Raw genomic sequence first — 20797 nt, 5'->3', positions numbered from 1 at the left:
ATAACTTAGTAAAATATACCAAAAAATACATTTTGTGATATATCGATACAGTATCCTTACAATATCGATACTGTATCATCACATTAAACAATATGATATATCGATATTTTGATATTTTTTCACACCCTTAAATCAGCAGATAATAAAACATGTGCAATGCCTTAGTTACAGCATCTGCCTCCATAATGTAATTCTTTATTTACTCAAGCTTGGGAATGGCCATTGACCAAAAAAAAGTAAACTAAGGGAGTGTGCCGTCAGTCAAATGAAGCTCACCATGGCTGGCAGTTATTAGGCAAATTTGGAGTCAAGTTCCATATTAGGAATAGGAACTGATTTATGGACAAAATAGTGAAATATAAACATCAGGAACATGTAGAGTGGATTATTACAAACATTTTAAATCCAAAATGAGTTGCCTTGTTAATTTTTTTGATGCAAAACACTGACAAAAAGTGAACAGGAAGGGCATATGGGTGCGCTTCCAGCTCCATTGACTTCAGCTTCTATTTGCTTTGTATTGTATTGAAAAAACGTCACCCCTCTCTCTGTAACTGCTGCTGTCATTTTGCTCCTCATTTTCGTCTTAGGTTACATTTATATGATGACTTTCTGAGTGGCACCGTGTCTTCTCTTTTTATTCCGCGTTTAGACGAGCGTTTATGGGAGAAACTCTGCGCGCATACACAGTGATGCAAAAGTGTGTGGAATTGGATTAGGTATGCATGCCAGGCGGGTCGGTGGTGATGCTAGGTGGTGACGTATGTGACATAAATGCGTACGTGACGTGAGCAGACTTTTGCGTCTTGGGTAGTGTAGACTGAAACGCTACGGCGGAGCGTATTCAACTTTTCCACTCTGGATGGTGGTTTTTGCATTTTAAGCCCCAAAAACACCATCAAGAAAGGCACTTTTGATTAAATATTTTGTTGTTTTAACCCTCAAGTGTTCTCGTGTAAACAGGCCCTTAAAATGCTCGTATTAACCCGCTCTACATTATCCTGGTGTTTGCATTTCGCTATTTTGTCCATAAATCTATTTCTATCCCCAATATGGAAGTCCAAATTCGCTCCTATAACCGCGAGTCTCGCTGAACTTCATTTGACTGGAGCTGAACACCATCTGCCACAAGTCCACTTCTTTATACAGTCTCTGGATGTGACCCCATCTTTATATCCTTACCCTTCAACCAGGGAAAGATAAAAAATTCACATTTGTGGCTGGCTGGACATGATTTGACTTTTTATGTTATTACCACATTTGCAATTCTGATAAAAACCAACCATTTGAATGAAATTTTCCAATACACTCTGATCTCACCCATCTTCCAGTAACACCTCCTCCTCCTCCTCCTCTTCCCCGCTCCCGTTTTAATCCCCAGGAGCCTGAAGCTGCTCATTTCTGCTCCAAACCATAAGCCCGCCTGGCCCTAAGACGAATCAGTGAGTCATATTATAGAGGACAGTGGCGGCGGGTTCCCACGACGATGCAAACGGAGAGAGAGAGAGAGAGAGAGAGGGAAAGAGGTAGACAGGTAGAAGAGTAGAGAGAAAGACACAGAGAGGGGTAGAGAGGAAGAGAGAAGAGGGAAAGGAGTAGAGCTGGAGCAGGAGAGAGGAGGAGAGGTCAATAAAAAGAGAGAAGAGAGGGAAAGGAGAAGAGATGGAGAGGAAGAGAGGTAGAGAGGAGAGAGAGAAAGGACAAGAGATGAAGTGGGAGAGAGGTAAAGAGAAGAGAGGGAATGGAGTAGATATGGAGTGAGAGAGAGATGGAGAGAAGAGAGGGAAAGGAGTAGAGATGAAGTGGGAGAATGGAGAGGAGAGGTAGAGAGAAGAGAGGGAAAGGAGTAGAGTTGGAGAGGGAGAGAGGAGGAGAGGTAGAAAAGTAGAGAGATGCGAGAACAAGGAGTAGAGATGGAGCGAGAGAGAGGAGGAGAGGGATGGGGCCAGAGAGTAGTGTGCATCCAAACTGAGAAAATTATAGCGGGAAAGAGGTATGGAAAAGAGAGGAATAGAGATTTATTTTCATTTTTATTTCGAGTTTGTGCCAGGAGAGAAACAATAATCATACACATACTGCATATACATTGTAAACAACAGAAAAGCACATTTCTAGAAAAGGAGTGGGAAGAAGAAAAACTTATAGAAGTAAAAAGGAAGAGAGATGGACAGAGACTACTGTGCACTCAAGCTGGGAAAATTAGAGAGGGATAGAAGTATAGAAAGAGGGAGAAGGGTAGAGAAGTAGAAGGGTAAAAAGGGAGAGAAGGAGTGAGGTAGAGAGGAAGGAGAGAGGAGAGGGAGAGAAGGGAGGGGTAGAGATGGAGCAAGATAGTGCGGGAGCGAGATGAGAGCTAGTGAGAAAGGGAGAAGTAAAGGGATAGAAAGGGAGAGAAGGGGAGAGGGAGAGAATAAGACAGAGAGAGGTAGAGAGTTGAGGACAGAGAAAGGAGAGAGGTAGAAAAGGAGAGTTACAGAGGGAGGGATAGAGAAGGAGAGAGTGAGAGAAGGGGAGAGAATTTCAGAGGAAGAGAGGGAGAGAGAGGTAGAGAAGGGGAGAGGGGGAGTGAAACAGAAAAAGGAAGATAGTTACAGACGGAGGGATAGAGAGGGAGAGAGGTAGGGAAGGGGAGAGAGAGAGACAGAGGTAGAAAAGTTGAGAGGCAGGGAGAGATGCAGAGAGGTAAACAGGTAGACAGGAAAAGAGGGAGTGAGGTAAAGAGGAAGAGAGGTAGAGGGAGACGAGGACATAGGAGAAAGGAGCGGTAGAAAGGGAGAGAGTTACAGAGGGAGGGATAGAGAGGGAGAGCGGTAGAGAAGTTGAGAGCGAGGGAAAGATGTAGAGAGGTAAACAGGTAGACAGGAAAAGAGGGAGTGAGGTAAAGAGGAAGAGAAGTAGAAGGAGACAAGGTGGACAAGGGGAGAGGGAGAGAGAAGAGAGAGGTAGAAAGGAAGAGAGTTACAGAGCAAGGGATAGAGAGGGAGAGATGTAGAGAAGGGGAGAGAGTGAGAGAAGGGGAGAGAGAGGTAGAAAGGAGAGAGTTACAGAGGGAGGGACAGACAGGTAGAGAAGTTGAGAGGGAGGGAGAGATGTAGAGAGGTAAACAGGTAGACACGAAAAGAGGAAGAGAGGTAAAGAGAAAGAGAGGTAGAGGGAGATGAGGACAGAGGAGAAAGGAGAGAGGTAGAAAGGGAGAGAGTTACACAGGGAGGGATAGAGAGGGAGAGATATAGAGAAGGGGAGAGAGTGAGACAGAGAGAGGAGGAAGAAAAGGAGAGAGTTACAGAATGAGGAGTACAGATGGAGAGAAGGGAGACGGAGAGAGAGAGGTAGAAAGGGAGAGAGTTACAGAGCGAGGGATAGAGAGGGAGAGAGGTGGAGAAGGGGATAGAGTGAGACAGAGAGAGGTAGAGAAGTAGAGAGGTAAACAGGTAGACAAGGAAACAGGAGAGGGAAAGAGGGAGAGAGGGAGAGAAGTTGAGAGCAAGAGAGATGTAGAGAGGTAAACAGGAAAAGAGGGAAAGAGGGAGATTTAAAGAGGAAGAGAAGTAGAAGGAGACAAGGACAGAGGAGAAAGGAGAGAGGTAGAAAAGGAGTAAGGAGTGAGGGATGAGACCAGAATCTGTGCATTCAAACTGGGAAAATTATCGTTTACTGGGGGAGCGGAGAAGACGAAGAGAAAGATGAAGATGGATGAAGAGGAGGAGGAGAATGAGGAGAGGAGGAGGAGGAGGAGAGCCAACGTGCTTCCTGGAGATCAAAACAAAGAGGAAACGTGCCGTGTAGCATCACCATCTCCCGCTCTGTAAGCTCGAGGAATATATATACTTCAAAGTACACAGCAGTAGCCGTGCAGTACAGCTCCAGTATAAATAGTACTGAACCTGAGGGGACATTTCCAGTGCTGTTATAAGATGTTTAAAATCAATCAAGGGAAGCTGTAGTGTTGTGTAATCTTAAGGCAGAGGGATTAGAGACATCCTGCATGGTTCACTTCACAGGCTCGGAGTAAACGAGTGTGTCCTTTAGCGATATACAGTCGTCCCTCGCTGTAACGCGGTTCACCTTGCGTGGCCTCACCGTTTCGCAGATTTTTAAAATTTTTTTTTGGGTGCAATTTTAGTGGTATTAAAAATAGTTACTTTTCTAAACTCAAAGAAATACATGGCTGTATTTCATAATACAATTTAGGCTTCAAACTGCACAGATTTAGTGAGAAAAAATAGAAAATATCGCTCTTAAAGGTGTGTGCATGTGTGATTTTTACTTCTCTAACTGGTGATATGAAATCCACAGCTGCGTTTAACTTTAGGTTACGTTTTACGCTATAATTTAAATGCAACTCTGTGTAAAAGTATCCCAAGTAGTGGTGTAAAGATATCCAAGTCTCACGATACGATATTGTCAAGGTATGAACGATATTTACTGCGATATCGTGGGAAAGCTCACGATATGGTGGGGAGGCTCATGATTAGGGATGTAACAATATCTAAATCTCTCAGTACGATATTCGTTGCGATATTTTGTGGTTTTGTTAATATGCTACTTGACAAGATTTAATCCAAAGAGCTAAGACTTAAAAATGCTTAGAACTGTTATTTCTTCTAGTAGTTTGCACTGAAATGGAGCAAAGGATCATGGTCTATGTAGTTCCTTGTCTTTTTTTTTTTAGCTATTGTTGCACCATAACTCTTAATTTAAGCAAAGACACTTGTAGTTTAATATATTGTGATGGTCCACGAACTTTGACGATACGATATCATGATATTTTGGTTATTGTTACATCCCTAATCCTAAGTATTCAGAATGCAGTACTCTGATTGGATCATGTATCAGCATATGTTACCAAATACATTTTAATACAGGTCTTCAGTACTGTGTAACTAAATACATTTTCAAAGTATTCTTCCCATCACTGTCCTTGGGCAAGACACTTCACTTACCTACTGTATGCAACCTGTTGACTATTCATGGGTTTCAGATTTCTGGTTATAAGCAACATTTGGAGGATAATATTTTGTTATCGCTAAGGCAAAAGTTCAAATGTTTTCATCATTCTGGACCATAGACTGTATAAAGAAGTGGACTAAGGGAGTGTGACATCACCTATAGTGTTCAACTCCAGTCAAACGAAGCTCACTGAGGCAGTTACAGGAGCGAATTTAGAGCCAGTTCCAGATTAGGAAAAGGAATTTATTTATGGGAAAAAGTAACAAAATAAAAACAACAGGATCATGTAGAGTGGGTCAATACGAATATTTTAAGACCAAAATGACAAGGATCGCTGCAACCGTTACAGAAAGAGGGGTGACAATTTTTCAATGTAAAAGTCAATTGGAAATAGAGTTGATGGAGCCAGAAGTGCCCATTGAACGCTTCCGGCTAGAAGGTTAGCTATGGCCATTTATATATACAGTCTATGTTCTGGACCTGTGGATATGTTGTATGTAACACAGCAAGAAGGTTCCGGGTTCGATCCCTAGGTCGCCCAGGCCTTTCTGTGTGGAGTTTGCATGATTCTTCCTGTGTCTGGATGGGTTTCCTCCGGGCGCTCTGGTTTCCAAGCCAGGCTGGAGCCACCTACTGCCTCCTCTCAATTTCATTTCTCTCCAGCACCTAGGTCAGGAATCGGAATACACTAGACGGTTTACAAGAACTCCAGAAGTTGTAGACAGGGCACTGGGCCAATCTATGAAGAGCTGTGAAGGCATAACGTCAAACTCAAGCGCCTGTCTGGGTTCCTTTTGTGGTACAGCACAACAGTAAACAAAGCGGTCGAGCTGGACGTAGACAAAGCCATACATTCTGTGTTGGCAATGATTCCAGAGATCTAGGATTTAAAGCTGGAACAAAGAGAATGTTTGGTGAATTTAACAAGGGGAAAGACATTATTGCCCTTCTTCCTATGGGATTTGGGAAAAGCTTAATATACCAGTTAGCCCCGGAGCATTACATACGTCACGACCAAATAGCAGCGATTGGTTAAATAAAAAGTCCCCGCCTACCGTCGAGCAAACAAATCCTAATGCAGTGAGGTCAGACAGTTTCCACAAAGTGAAACTGGCTGATGAATTAGGCTACCAGTTTCCCCCATCAACCCAGGAACTCCAGGAAGAAGAGCTGATAGCTGAGAGCCAAGGTCAATTAAATACAATCCATCAATCAACCTGCGCAGGGACGACAGGTGGAAATTAGTACTGGTGCTACAACCTGAATGCAGCTCTCCTGTTAAGGTTAATGCATATTGTGCACCGTCCCCGTCTCATTAAATAAATAAATTAAAATAAAATAAACTAATGTATGAGGTTGAGTTAGAGAGAACCTTGCTATGTGTGGATTGGAAGACTTGCATAGTTCAACCATCGAGTACAGAGAACAGTAAATGAATAATGCAACGTGTAGCAGCTTTGTGTGTCAAAAAGCACTATGGCATTATTGTGATTAAAACACATGCACGCATACAAGTACATCTGTGTCATGTGAACTTTACTGATTGGACTCAAGACGACAAAAACCCTTTGCCATATGTGCCCACAGTAAAATTGTTCCTATAAATATGAATGAACCCTGCCAACTTTGCCATTTGTTGTGTTTATAATGTGGGCTTCAATATTGCAACACGGACTGGCAGAACTTATATGTGTGTATGTTTGATGAAAATGTACCCAGAGGAGAATTGCTTTTCCAAAATTTTAATTAATTGAAACTTTGAATTCGTCTTTTCCAACATTGCTAAACGGTAAATCGCATTTTTTCTTCCCTTCATAGCATCAGTAAAGTCTTCTATGGCTTTGTTACTCAACATCTTACAGTCTATACAAAAATTTGGTACAGTTCCATCAGAGAAACAGCCCGATTCAATTTGCAAATTGAATTTTATACTGAGTCCAAGCTGGTCATAGCTGTAAACAAACCAACTGTGCCTAAATCATTTAACTAAAACATAAAAGTTGGACAAAACTGGAGCTACATAAAAAGCTTTATTTACAGTCTGAATCTAGGGATATATAAAAGTTATTTCTGTTTTTACAAATATTGCGTTTATTATTATATTTGCTGTTAACATTCAGTTCACAGTGCACAATTTGAGGCCAATTTATGAACTGCTAAAAACTAAAATCTAGCCAAGTTATGATTACTTGGATAAAGAAAGTTTTATCATGGCTTGAGTCAATTCACCTTGACAAGTAAAACTATCTACCAATGGAACAACACTTTTTGTAGTTAAAATATGAAAACACACTTTTCATTTTATCTACTCACATTAAGTCAGATGTTCTTAATTTAAGTCATTTTAATTTACCTACATATTGCTTTTGGCAGTGTAATATATATTAGTTTTTGAAAGACAGGATATTCTCTTTAGATTTTTCTTTTAACTGGGCTATGACATCTGATAAGTGCATAAATTGAATTTGTAATTTCCATTTTATTGCAATAGATTGCACAGTGTACAGCCCAGACTTGCCTCACAGCCCCAAGATTCCAGGTTCAGCAGGTTGTTGCCATGGCAGCAGAGTAGTGGTGTTGTTATTCAGAGATACTGCTGTCAGTGGAAATGACTTTATACAAGATTATATGGTACATTTGTGAACTCCTTTGTGAACTTAAAAATATCAGGTTGGACATTTGCGGATGTAATATTTGGTTATATCTTTCCGCTTCCAAAAACACACAGGCATAGATTGACCCAAAGTTGCCTCTATCTGATCTGCAGAAACTCCATACTTTAAGGGCCCATATTATGCTATTTTCAGGTCTATTGGTCTGTTAAAATGTTGTTTCCTCGTCACAAACATACCCAGAGTTGTGTTTTGTTTCATTCAAATGTTTAACACACAAATCTTGAATTTTTAGCAGTTCAATATTGATGTCAAATGGCAATACAGGAAGTGCTCCACTGTGTTTTAAAGTCCATACACTTTCACTAGAATCATTTGGACAATTTCAGTGCTGGAATCACCATTCTCTACTGAACAAAGGTTTTTTTAAAAAGTAGCTTTTAAATTAAAAACTACCGCTTCATGACATCACAAGGTGGAACAGAGCATATTGAGCTTTGGCTTATTAAGGACATCACAATTGCATTAGACAAGCCAGATGCATTGCTTTGAGTGTTTTAGGACAAATGCTAGTTTAACACCTGTCCAAAAAAATTATAATAATACATTTAGAACTACGTGCATAAAAATTGACAAGACACATAAGTTACATACAGATAAAATATAGAGAGTATATTTTCAACTGATGTATTTTTGATTGGAAACATATAATCATTTTAGTTTACTTTTACATTTGTTGTTATTGTTTTCCAATTTTAAAATCATCTGGTAAACAGTTCTACAGTCTGACAGAGAAAGAGACTGACCAAGAGTCGTCCTGTAAGTGTCAAGTCAGATTTGAGTTAATATTTTTAGGACTTAAGACTTGACTTGATAAAATGGACTAAGACTTGGGACTCGACTTGGACTTCAAGGTCACTCAGCTGCGACTTGAGAAGACTTGAGAAGCACTTTTAAATCTGAATTCTTTCTGTTTTGACCATAATGATTCACACTAAGATCTTGTCAAGACATTTAAATTTACATTTCTACAACTTTTATATACTCTGTAAATACTCATATATAAATATACTTAGTTTTTTTTCAGTCAGTACAATTTATCTTAAAATTCATATAAATTGCAAAAATCTAAGCTATATTTGGTATTTTGGTTTAAGATTTGAAATGACTTGAAGCTCAAAGCAGACGACTTGGACTTGACTTGGACTTATGGGCCAGTGACTCGAGACTCAACTTGAACTCGCATGTATTTGACTTGAGACTTGACTCGGACTTGAGGTCAAAAACTTGAGACTTGCAAAACAACGACTTGATCCCACCTCTGCAGTGGTGTATCACAGTTAAGGCACTTTAAAAAGAATTTGAGATTATTAAAAATGGTAAAATTTTCAAAGTTAAAAGGTTATGTTTCGTTAAAATTTCGCAGCGGTGCCAGCATCTGGGTTTTTTGTCAAGGATTTTAAGGTTCAATTTGTATGCGAGAAAATCTTTGCATTCATGAATAGTTTTGAAATCTGGAGATGTAGACAGACTAATAATCAAGGGTGACTCAAATATGTATGAATGAAACAAAACACAATGTGAGGTATGTTTTTGAGGAGGTAGCAGCAATCTCACAAGCAATTTGGCGTAATATAAACCGTTAAATAACAAACAAAACGTTGCAACATTCATCCATGCTCACTTCCAATGCAATTTTCCTATCGCCACTGCAAGAGGAAACACATATAGTCACTGTCACCTGATAAGACCAGCTTCCTTTTTGTCCCCCTCTTCCTGCCATATTGAACTGCTGGCTGCACTGTGAGCTATGGCTACCCCGTCATGATTAATTTACCCAAGGCACGGCGAGGGCGGGGCCAGGGGGCGGAGCTAAGTGCCATTTCATTCCGCTGGTGCCATACGCCGAGCCAATGATTAACTCTACTAATCCATGGCTCTCTCTTAAACTAATGGCAAACGCATATTTTATACACCACTCACTGCTACAGGGATGATAAATTAAACTGGAGCGTAGTGACATACTTCATACCGGAAATGTGGGGTTTTGATAGCATATGGACAGGCACGCGCTCACTATTTCTATATAATGCTATAAGCTGAAGCAATTATGGTTTCTATACGAATACAATGGAACGGTTTGATTGAGAATGCAATTTTAATCCATGTATTTGAATAATTGTGTGGCCTATATTGTGCAGAAATCATGTTTATATTTCCATTTTTCTCATTATCTTCACTCACCACATAAGTAACTTCAAGATGCATTGTGTAATTTTTCCGGTGAAGAGCCTACCACCTACTTGTTTCCATGGAGATGTAATTATTTTGACTACAATGTCTCGCAGTACGACATTAAACATGTTTATCTTGCATTTATTCAATTGCAGGTGTTTTTGTTGCTAAGAGAAACTTCGAAAAGCATTGCATTCTTACTGCGAGTGTGCTTCCCTGTCCATAGAGCTGACTCGTAAACTGCTTGACTCCATAGAAAGAGATAAGCTTGATGCCAGTGTTACTGTGTAAAAAAAAAATTGGAGCAAAGCAATAATAATAATAACACCAGAAAAGTTACATAGTGGATCTTTAAATACTGAAATATAGATACCGGAAATCAGTTGGAAAGTCCCCCTGCCTTGAAAATCTGGAAAGCCTGCCTGAATTGTACCCTCGATGAAACTAAGTTATTTAAACTATATACGTATAAATAAAAAAACAACATTTTTTTGCATTATATATATTGTATTAATTACACACACAAGTTACAGTATCTCTCAACAAATTTGTTCAAGTTTTCTGATTTGGGAAGGATGAGCACGGTGCTTTTATCCCCTGTTGCATGACACGACACCGGACATGAGTTGATTACGTTCATAGTAAGAAAATAATTAATATTTCTTCCCATATCAACAGTTACAGATGCTATATATAGGACAGAGGTGGGACCAAGTCATTCTTTTGCAAGTCTCAAGTCTTTGAGCTCAAGTCCGAGTCAAGTCCCAAGTCCAATACAGGCAAGTACAAGTTGAGTCTCGAGTCACTGGCCCATAAGTCCAAGTCAAGTCCAAGTTGCCTGCTTTGAGCTTCAAGTCATTTCAAATCTTTAACCTAAAGCACCAAATATAGCTTAGATTTTTGCAATTTATATGATTTTGATGATGATTATGATTTTTTTAAACTAAATTGTACTAAAAAAAAAAATCATAGTGTATGTATATATGAGTATTTGATTTAGAGTATGTAAGAGTTGTAGAAATGTAAATTTTTTTCTTTTTAAATGCCGTGACAAGATCTTAGTGGGAATGATTACAGTTAGAACAGAAAGAATTCAGATTTAAAAGTGTTTCTCAAGTCACAGGCCTCAACCCGAGTCAAGTCCCAAGTGACTGACCTTCAAGTCCAAGTTGAGTCCCAAGTCTTAGTCCATTTTATCAAGTCAAGTCTTAAGTCTTAAAAATAGTGACTCAAGTCTGACTCAAGTCCAAATCACGACTTGCAAGTCCCCATCTCTGCTATAGGACACGGGAAACAAGAAAAAAAATATTTAAAATACGATTTCATAGTAAATGTCTGCGAGCAAATGAGGATTATATTGATATTACAGACTGAAAAAATGTGTGCTGCTTTGGGAAGATCAGTAAAATGACATAAACAAGGCCTGACATTTGGTCTCGCTACATTCACATTTCATTTTATTATTTAGTCGCGGCCAACTAAATGCCAGTGAGAACTCCCCCCCCCCTCTCCCGGGCACAGCAGTTATCCATGTGCCGCCCAAGAGAAGGAGGCACCTGAAGGGAGGAGGGGGACATTCCCGCTCGAGAATGGGACGCTCGAGCTGGGACTTTCAAGCCAGGGGGACACTCGAGCCACAATTCAAAGTACCTATAATAGCAAAAAATCCTCCTTATAGGCAGTGATTTGCATTTTGTGCCATATTCTTAATAATTGGAAGCCATTCTCAGCTCTTTCCTTGCAAAAAAATAATACTGGCTTTGGACCTCTTGTATATAGCTGACATATATTGTATGGTATATTTCTTTATTTAATTTTTTCTTGTACACATTTATATAATTATGCCTTATTTGACACCAATCTTTTGTTAGTTTTGCTCCTTATTTTGAATGTATTATTACCATTTATGTTTTTGCTCTTTGTTATTACATTATATTGTGAGCTACTGTGTCCAAATAATTTCTTTGGATCAATAAAGTTAGTCTAAGTCTGAGTCTAATGAGCATATGCGTGGAAAAAAGCTATTGCAATATTTACCAAACCCATTCCAAACTAATGAACAGATGCTCTCTTTCAATCTCTTTGCACAGTGAGGAATCGATGTTCTACAAAAGCTCAGTGCCAATGCTTCACCTCCATCCAAAAACTGAACAAACATCTTTATTAATTAACTCCATTCACTTCTTATTGACAACATATTGACCAAACTACTAAAAAACATATCCGAGTCTTTATAACGCAAGCCAACAAAAGGCGCACTGTGTAACTTTTGTGCTGCTTGTCTCCTTGGAGATGTTACGGCTTTAGAAAGTGAGACAAAGCCTGCACACGTACCCAAAAAACTGCTTTTAATGAATGACAACTTTTCGATCAGTGCAGCTCTGTCAGGTCACCGCTTTGCCTTGATTATTTCACATAAACTTGATTATGACAATGGAGACAAGTAAATGGTCAGATCTGTGGAGAAGCAAGCCCGCACATGGTAAGAATCCATGTTTTTGAAGCCTTTTTGTAGCTATGAAACACCTAGAGTTGAGTGAATGCAAGGTTGGTATGAAGAAAGACGAAGAAAAAACAAATCAAAACAGAACAAAAGATGAACACAACACAGAGACAACAACACAGACAGCATTCATACTATACAATACAGGATCCTAAGACATACATCTCTCTGGTTTTATCATCGCCACACGTATATTTGTAAATTAATGAAGAAAAAAACATCTCTATGTACAACAGAAAGTACACAGAACAAAAATGTAGCAGGATGTTTGTAAGTATCTGAAGACTGACGCTATAAAATGGTGGATCGATGTGATTGATCGGATTGAGGAGGGCGAGTTGTTCCTTCGTTTGGAGCTTTGAAGTTAAATGCTCTGCGGTCAATTTCTTTTTTATTGTTGGAACATTAAAAAAGAGCTGTTCAGTGTGATGTAAATTAAATGCTGATCTAAACGAAATCAAAAACCCTGTTAAGTAGGGTGGGAACTTTGTGTAATAACATTTAAACACAAATTGCAAAAAGTTTAAGTGTCTTCTGGATGTAAAAGTTGATGCAAAAACAGATTAGTGCCATTTCAAAAAGTAATTGGAGGCTTGTAGCTGACTTTTAGTGTAGTAATAGTTTCAAAAGTCAAATGTATTTTACTGCTATCAGAGCATTATTCCGCCCCTTCTTTATCAAAATCACTATACATCATTGTCACTGATAATATCTCTAGAAGGTGGTAATACTTTTTGGCAATTATTCAAAATGGAGATAACTATTTTTGCTATTGCTACTCTTTGCTACTCTTCATGTGTTTAATGTCCTACTGCGGAATATTCCATGCAAAGAAAAAAGAAATAACAGCACTATGGAGACAAGCAAGAAACAAAACCTGCTGAAGTTACATTGTGCACTTTTAAAATGAGGAAAATGTAAATAGCAGTGTATTTTATTAGCCAGGCCGGCGCCACCTAGTGCCTCCACTCAATTTAATTTCTCTCCAGCGACTAGGTCAGGAATCGGAATACACTAGACGGTTCGCAAAAACCCCGGAAGTGCAAGTTCGAGCACCAGCCAATCAGCGAAGAGCCATACATTCTGTGTTGTCAGCGATTCCCGAGATGGAGGATTTAAGAGAATAAAGAGAGTGTTTGGTGAATTTTTATCAAGGGGAAAGACGTTAATGCCCTCTTTCCTACAGGGATTTGGGAAAAGCTTAATTTACCAGCACTTAACCTCGTTAGCGGTGCATTACATACATCACAACCAAATAGCAGCGACTCTTTAAATGAAAAAAGTACCCGAGCGAACATATTCTAACACTGCAAGGTCAGACAGTTTCTACAAAGTAAAACCGGCTGATGAATCAGGCTAGTAATTTTTTGGCACAATAAGAGGAAATGGGGAAATAGAAAAGCAATTAATGTTCAACCAAGCCATTGTGTTGACATATTTACATCTATAAAGGCCTACACATGCAGTACTGGGAAGTAACTGCAAACATGTACAGAGAATACCTCATTTTAATTCAGGTATTCACTCTTCTGTAACCAAATACCATTTCAAAGTGTTCTTCCCGTCACTTCCTACATATAGCCTTGTTTGATAAGGTGTACTTTCCCAGGCTATATCCACAGGTATTTCCCATCACGGGGTTTCCCATAATACACATTGGTCTCGGTCTTTGGTCTCATTCACAGCGAAGATGAACCAACTGCTTTATGCAAATTGGTTGGCACGCGTTCACATCCTCACCAACACCGTAGCTTCACATAGGATGGATTTACACAATTAAAATGCTATTATTTTTTTTTATTATTTGAGCCTCCTTTTGTGTTTGGCTTTCCAAGAGTCAATGGGGAGGGTGGGGTGCTCGCTGCTTGGGGGGAAAACAGCAGCTGTCTGTCATGAAACATCTTACTACGGGGGGAACGCATGGACAAAAACTAGGCCTTTCTTCGCCAAATCGGTCCCGCAATTCTGTCGTAAACACGGATTTGTGAATGGGAACACGGGGGTGCCGCGGTGCAATGTCGTGTGGTTTCTCATATGCAGCCCTGACGGATCAAAACAGGTGCTTGTACAGCTCCATTTTGAACGTCGAGTATGGGTTTATTTTATGATCCTTTTGCGCAGCCCATTTCGTGCGTCTTTATCGGATGCTGGCTGACGTAAATGAGGAAAAAAACGAGAGAATTACCAGGACGATTTCCCTTTTCTCTGCTCGTAAACCCTGACAGACGTTGGCCAAATCTCCAAGCTCCACTGACAGACTGACTGGCCGCACAACAATGAAAACACAAGTCACTATAATGGACACTGTGCGTAACGCTTGCAGCTTGGAAATACGCACAGGCGAAATCCAGCGTGAAATAGAGTAGGTTTCTATTTTGGACCTTCGGCATGATTGAATGGACTCACCTTTGGACGGGTCTTGAGTTCGAGCCCAGAAATCAGAGACGACGGGCAGCGGTAGGAGCAGAAGCAGCAGCGAGGAACCGCGTTGTTAAATCCTCACGGCTGTCCTCATTAGAGAAGTGAGAGAAGTGGATGGCCAGTTGCTGTGGAAACCTCGGCCCAGCCACGAAGCCCATTTAGGGGATTTCGGCAAAAAGGTACCGCGATTTGGAGGCGGTCATTCCCGGGAGAGGGGGGGAGAGGGGCCGAGCCGTGCCGGGGACGAGCAGCCTGTCCACCGGGGGAAGCCAGCGGACAACAGCCGATGTGGTGGCGGTGGAAGGAGGAGGAGGAGTGGTGAGTGTGGAGTAGAGGAGATACGGCTCGTCGTGAGGGGGAATGGCACCACCACGGCGTACTGCATCACCCGCGAGCGCAGCGTTGATGGGTTTACGCTGTTTACGCAGCAGCAGCACGCGCCAGGATTCGTTTTCGCGCTGATGGCGTAAAAAGGCACGGCAGAGGTGTCAGCGCGCACGACAACACAACCACAGGATTTACGTTTTATGTAAGAGCCGAAACACGCAAGAGTGCTGTTTCAGACCAGCATTTGTAAAGAATACGGCCGAGTGAGCTGTTCTAGTTTTTATTATCACACAAAATTGATTCTTCTGAGATTTAAACCATTTTACCTCAGAAAAAGCATACCTGAATTTGGGTTTTGTTTCATTCACACGTTTGAGTAACCTTTTTTATTATTATTAGTCTGTTTACATGTCAAAATGCTCTGTTCCACCTTGTGAACATCTACACTTTCACTTTTAGTTCAGCCCAGTTCCAGGGGTGAAATGATCCAAATGATTCTAGTGAAAGTGTATGGAGTTTAAAACGCAATGGAGCACTTCCTATTCTATTACTACTTTTTTTAAAAATTGTATATATTTATTTCAGGCAAGTAAGAGATTTACATTTTTGTACAATGGAACGTGTAATATAGTGAAATCATAATAGAAAAAAAATTATTAAAATGCGCAAAAATTATCACAAGTTGGAAAAAGAACTCACCCTAAATATGCAGGTTTGTGTGTTAAACATGTGTGAATGAAACAAAACACAACTCCAGGTATGTTTTTGATGAAGAAACATTATAAACATTATAACAGACATGTCAAACTCAGGCCCAGGGTCCACATTTGGCCCTCGATATAATTATATTTGGCCCTCAAGATCATATCAAATATGTATTAAAGCTAGCCCGCCGGATACAGATAGGCTATAGAGACATTATTTATTTCAAATTTTGTTATTATTTTATATTATGCTTGTTCTAGATTCAATGTTTAAGCAAAACTATTATTAAATATTTATTTTAATGAGAAAAGGTTTAACAATACATATGTCGAAAGAAGAGGAAACATGCAGATGTTGTGGAAATTTTTCAATAAATATTTAGTTTGGCCCACGACTTTAGGACTAGTTTTTAATTTTGGCCTCTTTGAGTTTGACACCCGTGCATTATAACACAGATCATTAAACAGCATAATATGGGGCCTGTAAGAAGCTCACTCTGTAATAATACCAATACATTCCTTATTCCTATATATTTAACCACTATCACACTTACTAAATATATGTTGAGGAATAAAATTGCTAGGATGACTTATCATAAATCATTTTTTATTTGTTTATTTCAAATAAAAAGAGCATTGTAGTAAATGTGTACACACAAAACTGACAAATAAAGTCCTGAAGAACAGTAAATAATGGTTAAGTTTGAAATGAGTGTTTGATGTTATCGTAGTGGTAACAGTAATAACAGGCCAACACGGTCATGATGACGCACAAACGCACCTCTTATACACACACCTCTCTCTCTTTCTTTTCGCTCACACCTTTATTTATCTCTCTCACATGCCTGCAAACATATACCCTCTCTTTCTCACACACACATATACATACAAAACGCACACACACGGGCCAGTCTATCTCTTCTTTTTACTCTCTTTCTTTGGTTTCTGCCTGATCTGGGGCGCTGCTCCTTTAGACTTCTTCATTTGTTCTGCAGCAGTTTTGTTATCTGTGGCCTCTGTCTCCTCCTGCAGAGAAAGTGTAGAGGAAATGAAGTGATTGTTTTTGTGGTTCAAGTAGTAGTTTGAGTGAGTCTTTTCAACTTAAATTGTAAAAAAAAAAAAGAAAAGAATAAAGAATATGCATATATAGGGCAACAGTGGTTCAGTGGTTAGAGCAGTGGTCCCCGGTTCCCGCTCAGACTCTTCAGTTCTGACTAAAGTTCACCCACATTGCCTAGTGCAAAAGTGGTGTGTGCATGAGTGGTGGTCGGAGCAGCAGACGGTGCAGTTTGGCAGTCTCTCTTCTCTTTTTATTATAATTTTTAGTATTTATATTATTCGTTTTGATGACCCTATTTCAATAAGAATATTTTAAACAATGAACACCCGCTCCTTTCTGTTCTGGATGAAAATTTACCATTTATTTTTCTCATAGACTTTCTGTAAAAAAAAATAATAATAAAGTTTCAAAGCTTGCTCAGGGCTAATCAGCTACGTGGTAACTAATGACCACAAGATCTATAATAAACAGTGAAGTTATTAAAAGTTATGAACATTTTGAATCCGTGTATCATTCGTTCATTAATTTTTCAAAATAAAATGAAAAAACAACTATTTTCTTCATTATTTGTTTCCAAAACCAAAATGAAAAAACGGATAATGATTTGCATTTTCAGTTTTTGATTTTGTGTTTAAATGAATAATGGAAAAAAAGGGCGTTTCATGTTTATGTGACTTAAACTGCGATGCTGGACTTTTGCGTCGCATATGGACTGAACCAGGAGTGTTGGGACGGGCTCAGAGGTGAGCCCATGTAGACTGATCAGGACTGAGACTGAGACTGGGACTGCAACTGGTACCAGACCGGAACCAGGATTAGGACTGAACCAGGACTGATCCCAAGACTAAAACAGGACTGAACTAAGACTAAACCAGGTCTAAACCAGAACTGAACCAGAACTAAACCAGATCCCGGTCTCAGCCTCAGTCTCAGTCCCGGTCTGGTCCTGGTCTCAATCCTGGTCACAGTCCTGGTTCAGTCCTGGTTCAGTTTGTATGCGGCACAAATGTTCGGCATCACAGTTCAAGTCACGGAAACAGGAAACGGCTATTATCCATTTTTTTTCATTATTCATTTATACACAAAATCGAAAACAAAAATGAACCATTATCCGTTTTTTTCATTTTGGTTTTGGAGACAAATAATGAAGACCATAGCTTTTTTTCATTTTCTTATTTTTGGTTTTATTTTGAAACACCAATGAATGAATGATACACAGATTATTTTGCAGATTATTGTGTTTTTAAGAGCATTTTTGGACTTTAAACTTGGTTAGCCTATGCAATGCCGTTGAAAGTCTTACAAAATCTTTTCGAATCTTATCTTTTTGAATTTTTCAAAAAGTCTGTGAGAAGCGCTGACTTCAGCTGACTGTTAAGTTTCATTATACTGCTGCTGCTTTAGTGCTGTGATTTTGCAACAGTGCAGTTTTCCTCTTATGGGACTAATAAAAGTGTTCTTATTGGATTATGGTAAATAATATCAATAAATGCTCTGGTGCCAAATAGTGCCAAGTCAAAGTTTCATTTTCATATGTCAGATAAGAGTTACAAAAATGACAATATAGCTCTTATATTTAAATAAAATGATAAGTCAGACTGGTACCATGGAGATGTTGAGCAATAATAACTTACATAACTACATGTAGACAAGGAAGGTGATGCATAAAGCCCCTTTAAACAATAATTGGCTCATATTCATTGAATGATACATTATTACTTGGATCTTTTCAGGTTAAGGGACAGCTAATATATGCAAGAATAAATCACAGACATGAGTGAGGAGAAATGAGTGAAAATAGAATAATTACACAGTAGATTAACAGGCTGGTGTCTATAATAGGAGTCTCCTGACAGCTGTTATTATAGACACTGTGACAGTAACCTCTTAATGGCTCTTCAGTCGCACAGCCTGCACTTACCACTAAATTAATGTCTCCAACTCTCTTTCTTTGTATCACAGATGCAGACCGAGAACTCCCCACAAATCATTCATAATAGAAAAAACACAAACTCTCGATACTTGTAGCCCAGAATACAGCTGGATTTAAATACAGGATGGATTTAAAGATACATCTACAGTAATTGACATGATTATTTTTATAGTTGTCATGTTGAAATTACTACAAAGTGAGACTAAGGTAAGTGTTAACCAGTCACAAATAAGCTATTCTTCTGTCGACCCCAGCAGTGACCAGTGCATACTGCGCAAACAGACTGAAATGTGTGTGAGTTCTACTCTTTATCAGTCTGGGATGGCTCTCGCTGAAGGCGGTCAGAAAACACACAGCATTATGACGAATATTTTAATCCAATTGGTCAAAGCGGAACAGCCAAAAAATCTAACTTTAGTTATATCCAGGTGAGAGAAAAGCACCGACATCTTCCCTGTCCAGAAATACACAAAAGGCTGACCTTCTGCACATTTTTCACAAACAAAATGGTCCATATTGACACTAAAATAGTCTGAGTTCATCTGTTTGTTTAAATGATTGGTCACCCTCCACCTGTCACACCAGCAGGTGCCAAGATGGATTCTCGTGAGTTTGTTAACTCACAAATATCATGAGAATCCATCTTGCTGTATAAGACTGTTCTGCAAAAAATAATGCATTTAAAGACCTGCTGTCACAGGGCTTACAATTAAACATGCGGACAAAGCCCATGAAAATCTGGTGTGTCAGTGTGACCTCTCTATTGCATAATTTAATACTGAATTCTCATTCACTCATTGTCTCCCCAGACCGACCTGCTCGTGGCCTTTAGACGAGGGGATGATGATGGCGAGGATGCAGATGAGCTGGAAGATGGCCCCCAGGAACAGGCCGTACTTCAGCACACTCTCCAGAAAGGTGGGCTCTGGGACCTCCGGGGGGGACAGGTCCAGATCTGACATCCTGCTGCTGCTCTGGGGGTGGGCTGTGTGTTTGGAAGTAAGAACGCATGAGAGAGAGGGAGGGAAAAAAAAGAAAATATGATTTTAAATTGTAATCTATGTATAAATTAAGGTGATCACACTAATCTAGTAAAAGCATGTGATTATGAGCAGAGTTCAGATGTTGCAGGAAGACATTTGACTATTTTTTGTTAAATAAAATGATTAAAAGTCTGGAAATTAATATTACTGAAAGTCATTTTAATTTAATTTTTAATTAGAATAGAACACAGTGAACATTCAATATAAGGGGTAAAAATGGGATTAACTTTATTGGCCACACAATACTACGTTTTCAATAACCTTAATGAGTATAACAGTATACATAATTTTGTCATAACATAAAATTAGATAGGCAATTTTGCATTCTGATTAATTAAGCACTGAAAAATCATCTGTTCTTCTGTTTTTGCCAGCCACATCAACTATCCAAGATGCAATAAAAGTTTAGGTGAGATCTTTCTATAGCTGAGTAGTTTTAACACATTTTAATCCAAATGGAAAACATACATTGCTAGACATGACAGAATTAATTTACGAATAAAGAAATCAGTAAAGTAAGTTTAATGAAACCCTTTACTTCGATCGGACTCCTTACTAGATAATGTCACTATTGGTTTGCGTGTTATCTTTAATATTTTACTATGTTAATTTCCAAATTTCTTAGCAGATACGATTTATAAGTTGATAAAAATAGATTTATATAATAATTTATCACAGATCTAATGATTACACAAAAACCACAGCTGCTGATACAGTGAGCTGCAATGTTACACAAATACATAAACAAAATATGCATTCGAAGATAAATGCATACTTACAAATGGCAGAAAAACTTCGCACTTTGTCTTTTTAATAAAAATTATAAAAATCTAGTCAAAAATATGAAGAATTTATAGTAAAAAGATGCAGCGGATTTGTCAGTCTGCTACAAAGGAAAATGTTGTCCCGGAAGTGACATGCGCAGTGAACTACACCGGAAAGGAAATGGCGCCTCCACGTGGACAGAAAACAAACTGCACTAAAATAATCTGAACAATGAAACCTACCT

General features: G+C 39.1%; 2 protein-coding genes across 2 annotated transcripts in view; both read right to left on the bottom strand.

The window, feature by feature from the left end:
- LOC110155848 (proto-oncogene tyrosine-protein kinase Src-like) overlaps window positions 1-15040 on the bottom strand; it is a 53593-nt gene extending 38553 nt beyond the window's left edge. The window contains exon 1 of the mRNA XM_020920018.2: window positions 14707-15040. The gene's annotated coding sequence lies outside the window, so the exon portion shown is untranslated. The remainder of the gene's footprint in view (window positions 1-14706) is intronic.
- A 1302-nt stretch (window positions 15041-16342) lies between these two features.
- On the bottom strand, window positions 16343-20705 carry manbal (mannosidase beta like). The gene is made up of 3 exons (XM_020920010.2): window positions 20568-20705; window positions 19561-19730; window positions 16343-16778 (listed from the first exon to the last, which is right to left on the bottom strand). The coding sequence occupies exons 2-3, from the start codon at window positions 19705-19707 to the stop codon at window positions 16665-16667; spliced, it is 261 nt and encodes an 86-aa protein (XP_020775669.1). The 5' UTR covers window positions 19708-19730; window positions 20568-20705; the 3' UTR covers window positions 16343-16664.
- Between the last annotated feature and the right edge of the window lie 92 nt (window positions 20706-20797).

The sequence above is a fragment of the Boleophthalmus pectinirostris genome, unplaced genomic scaffold (assembly GCF_026225935.1).
Source record: "Boleophthalmus pectinirostris isolate CB_2022bp ecotype Guang Dong unplaced genomic scaffold, ASM2622593v1 HiC_scaffold_3, whole genome shotgun sequence".
NCBI classification, from domain to species: Eukaryota; Metazoa; Chordata; class Actinopteri; order Gobiiformes; family Gobiidae; genus Boleophthalmus; species Boleophthalmus pectinirostris.
This window is presented reverse-complemented; position numbering and strand designations above follow the sequence as displayed.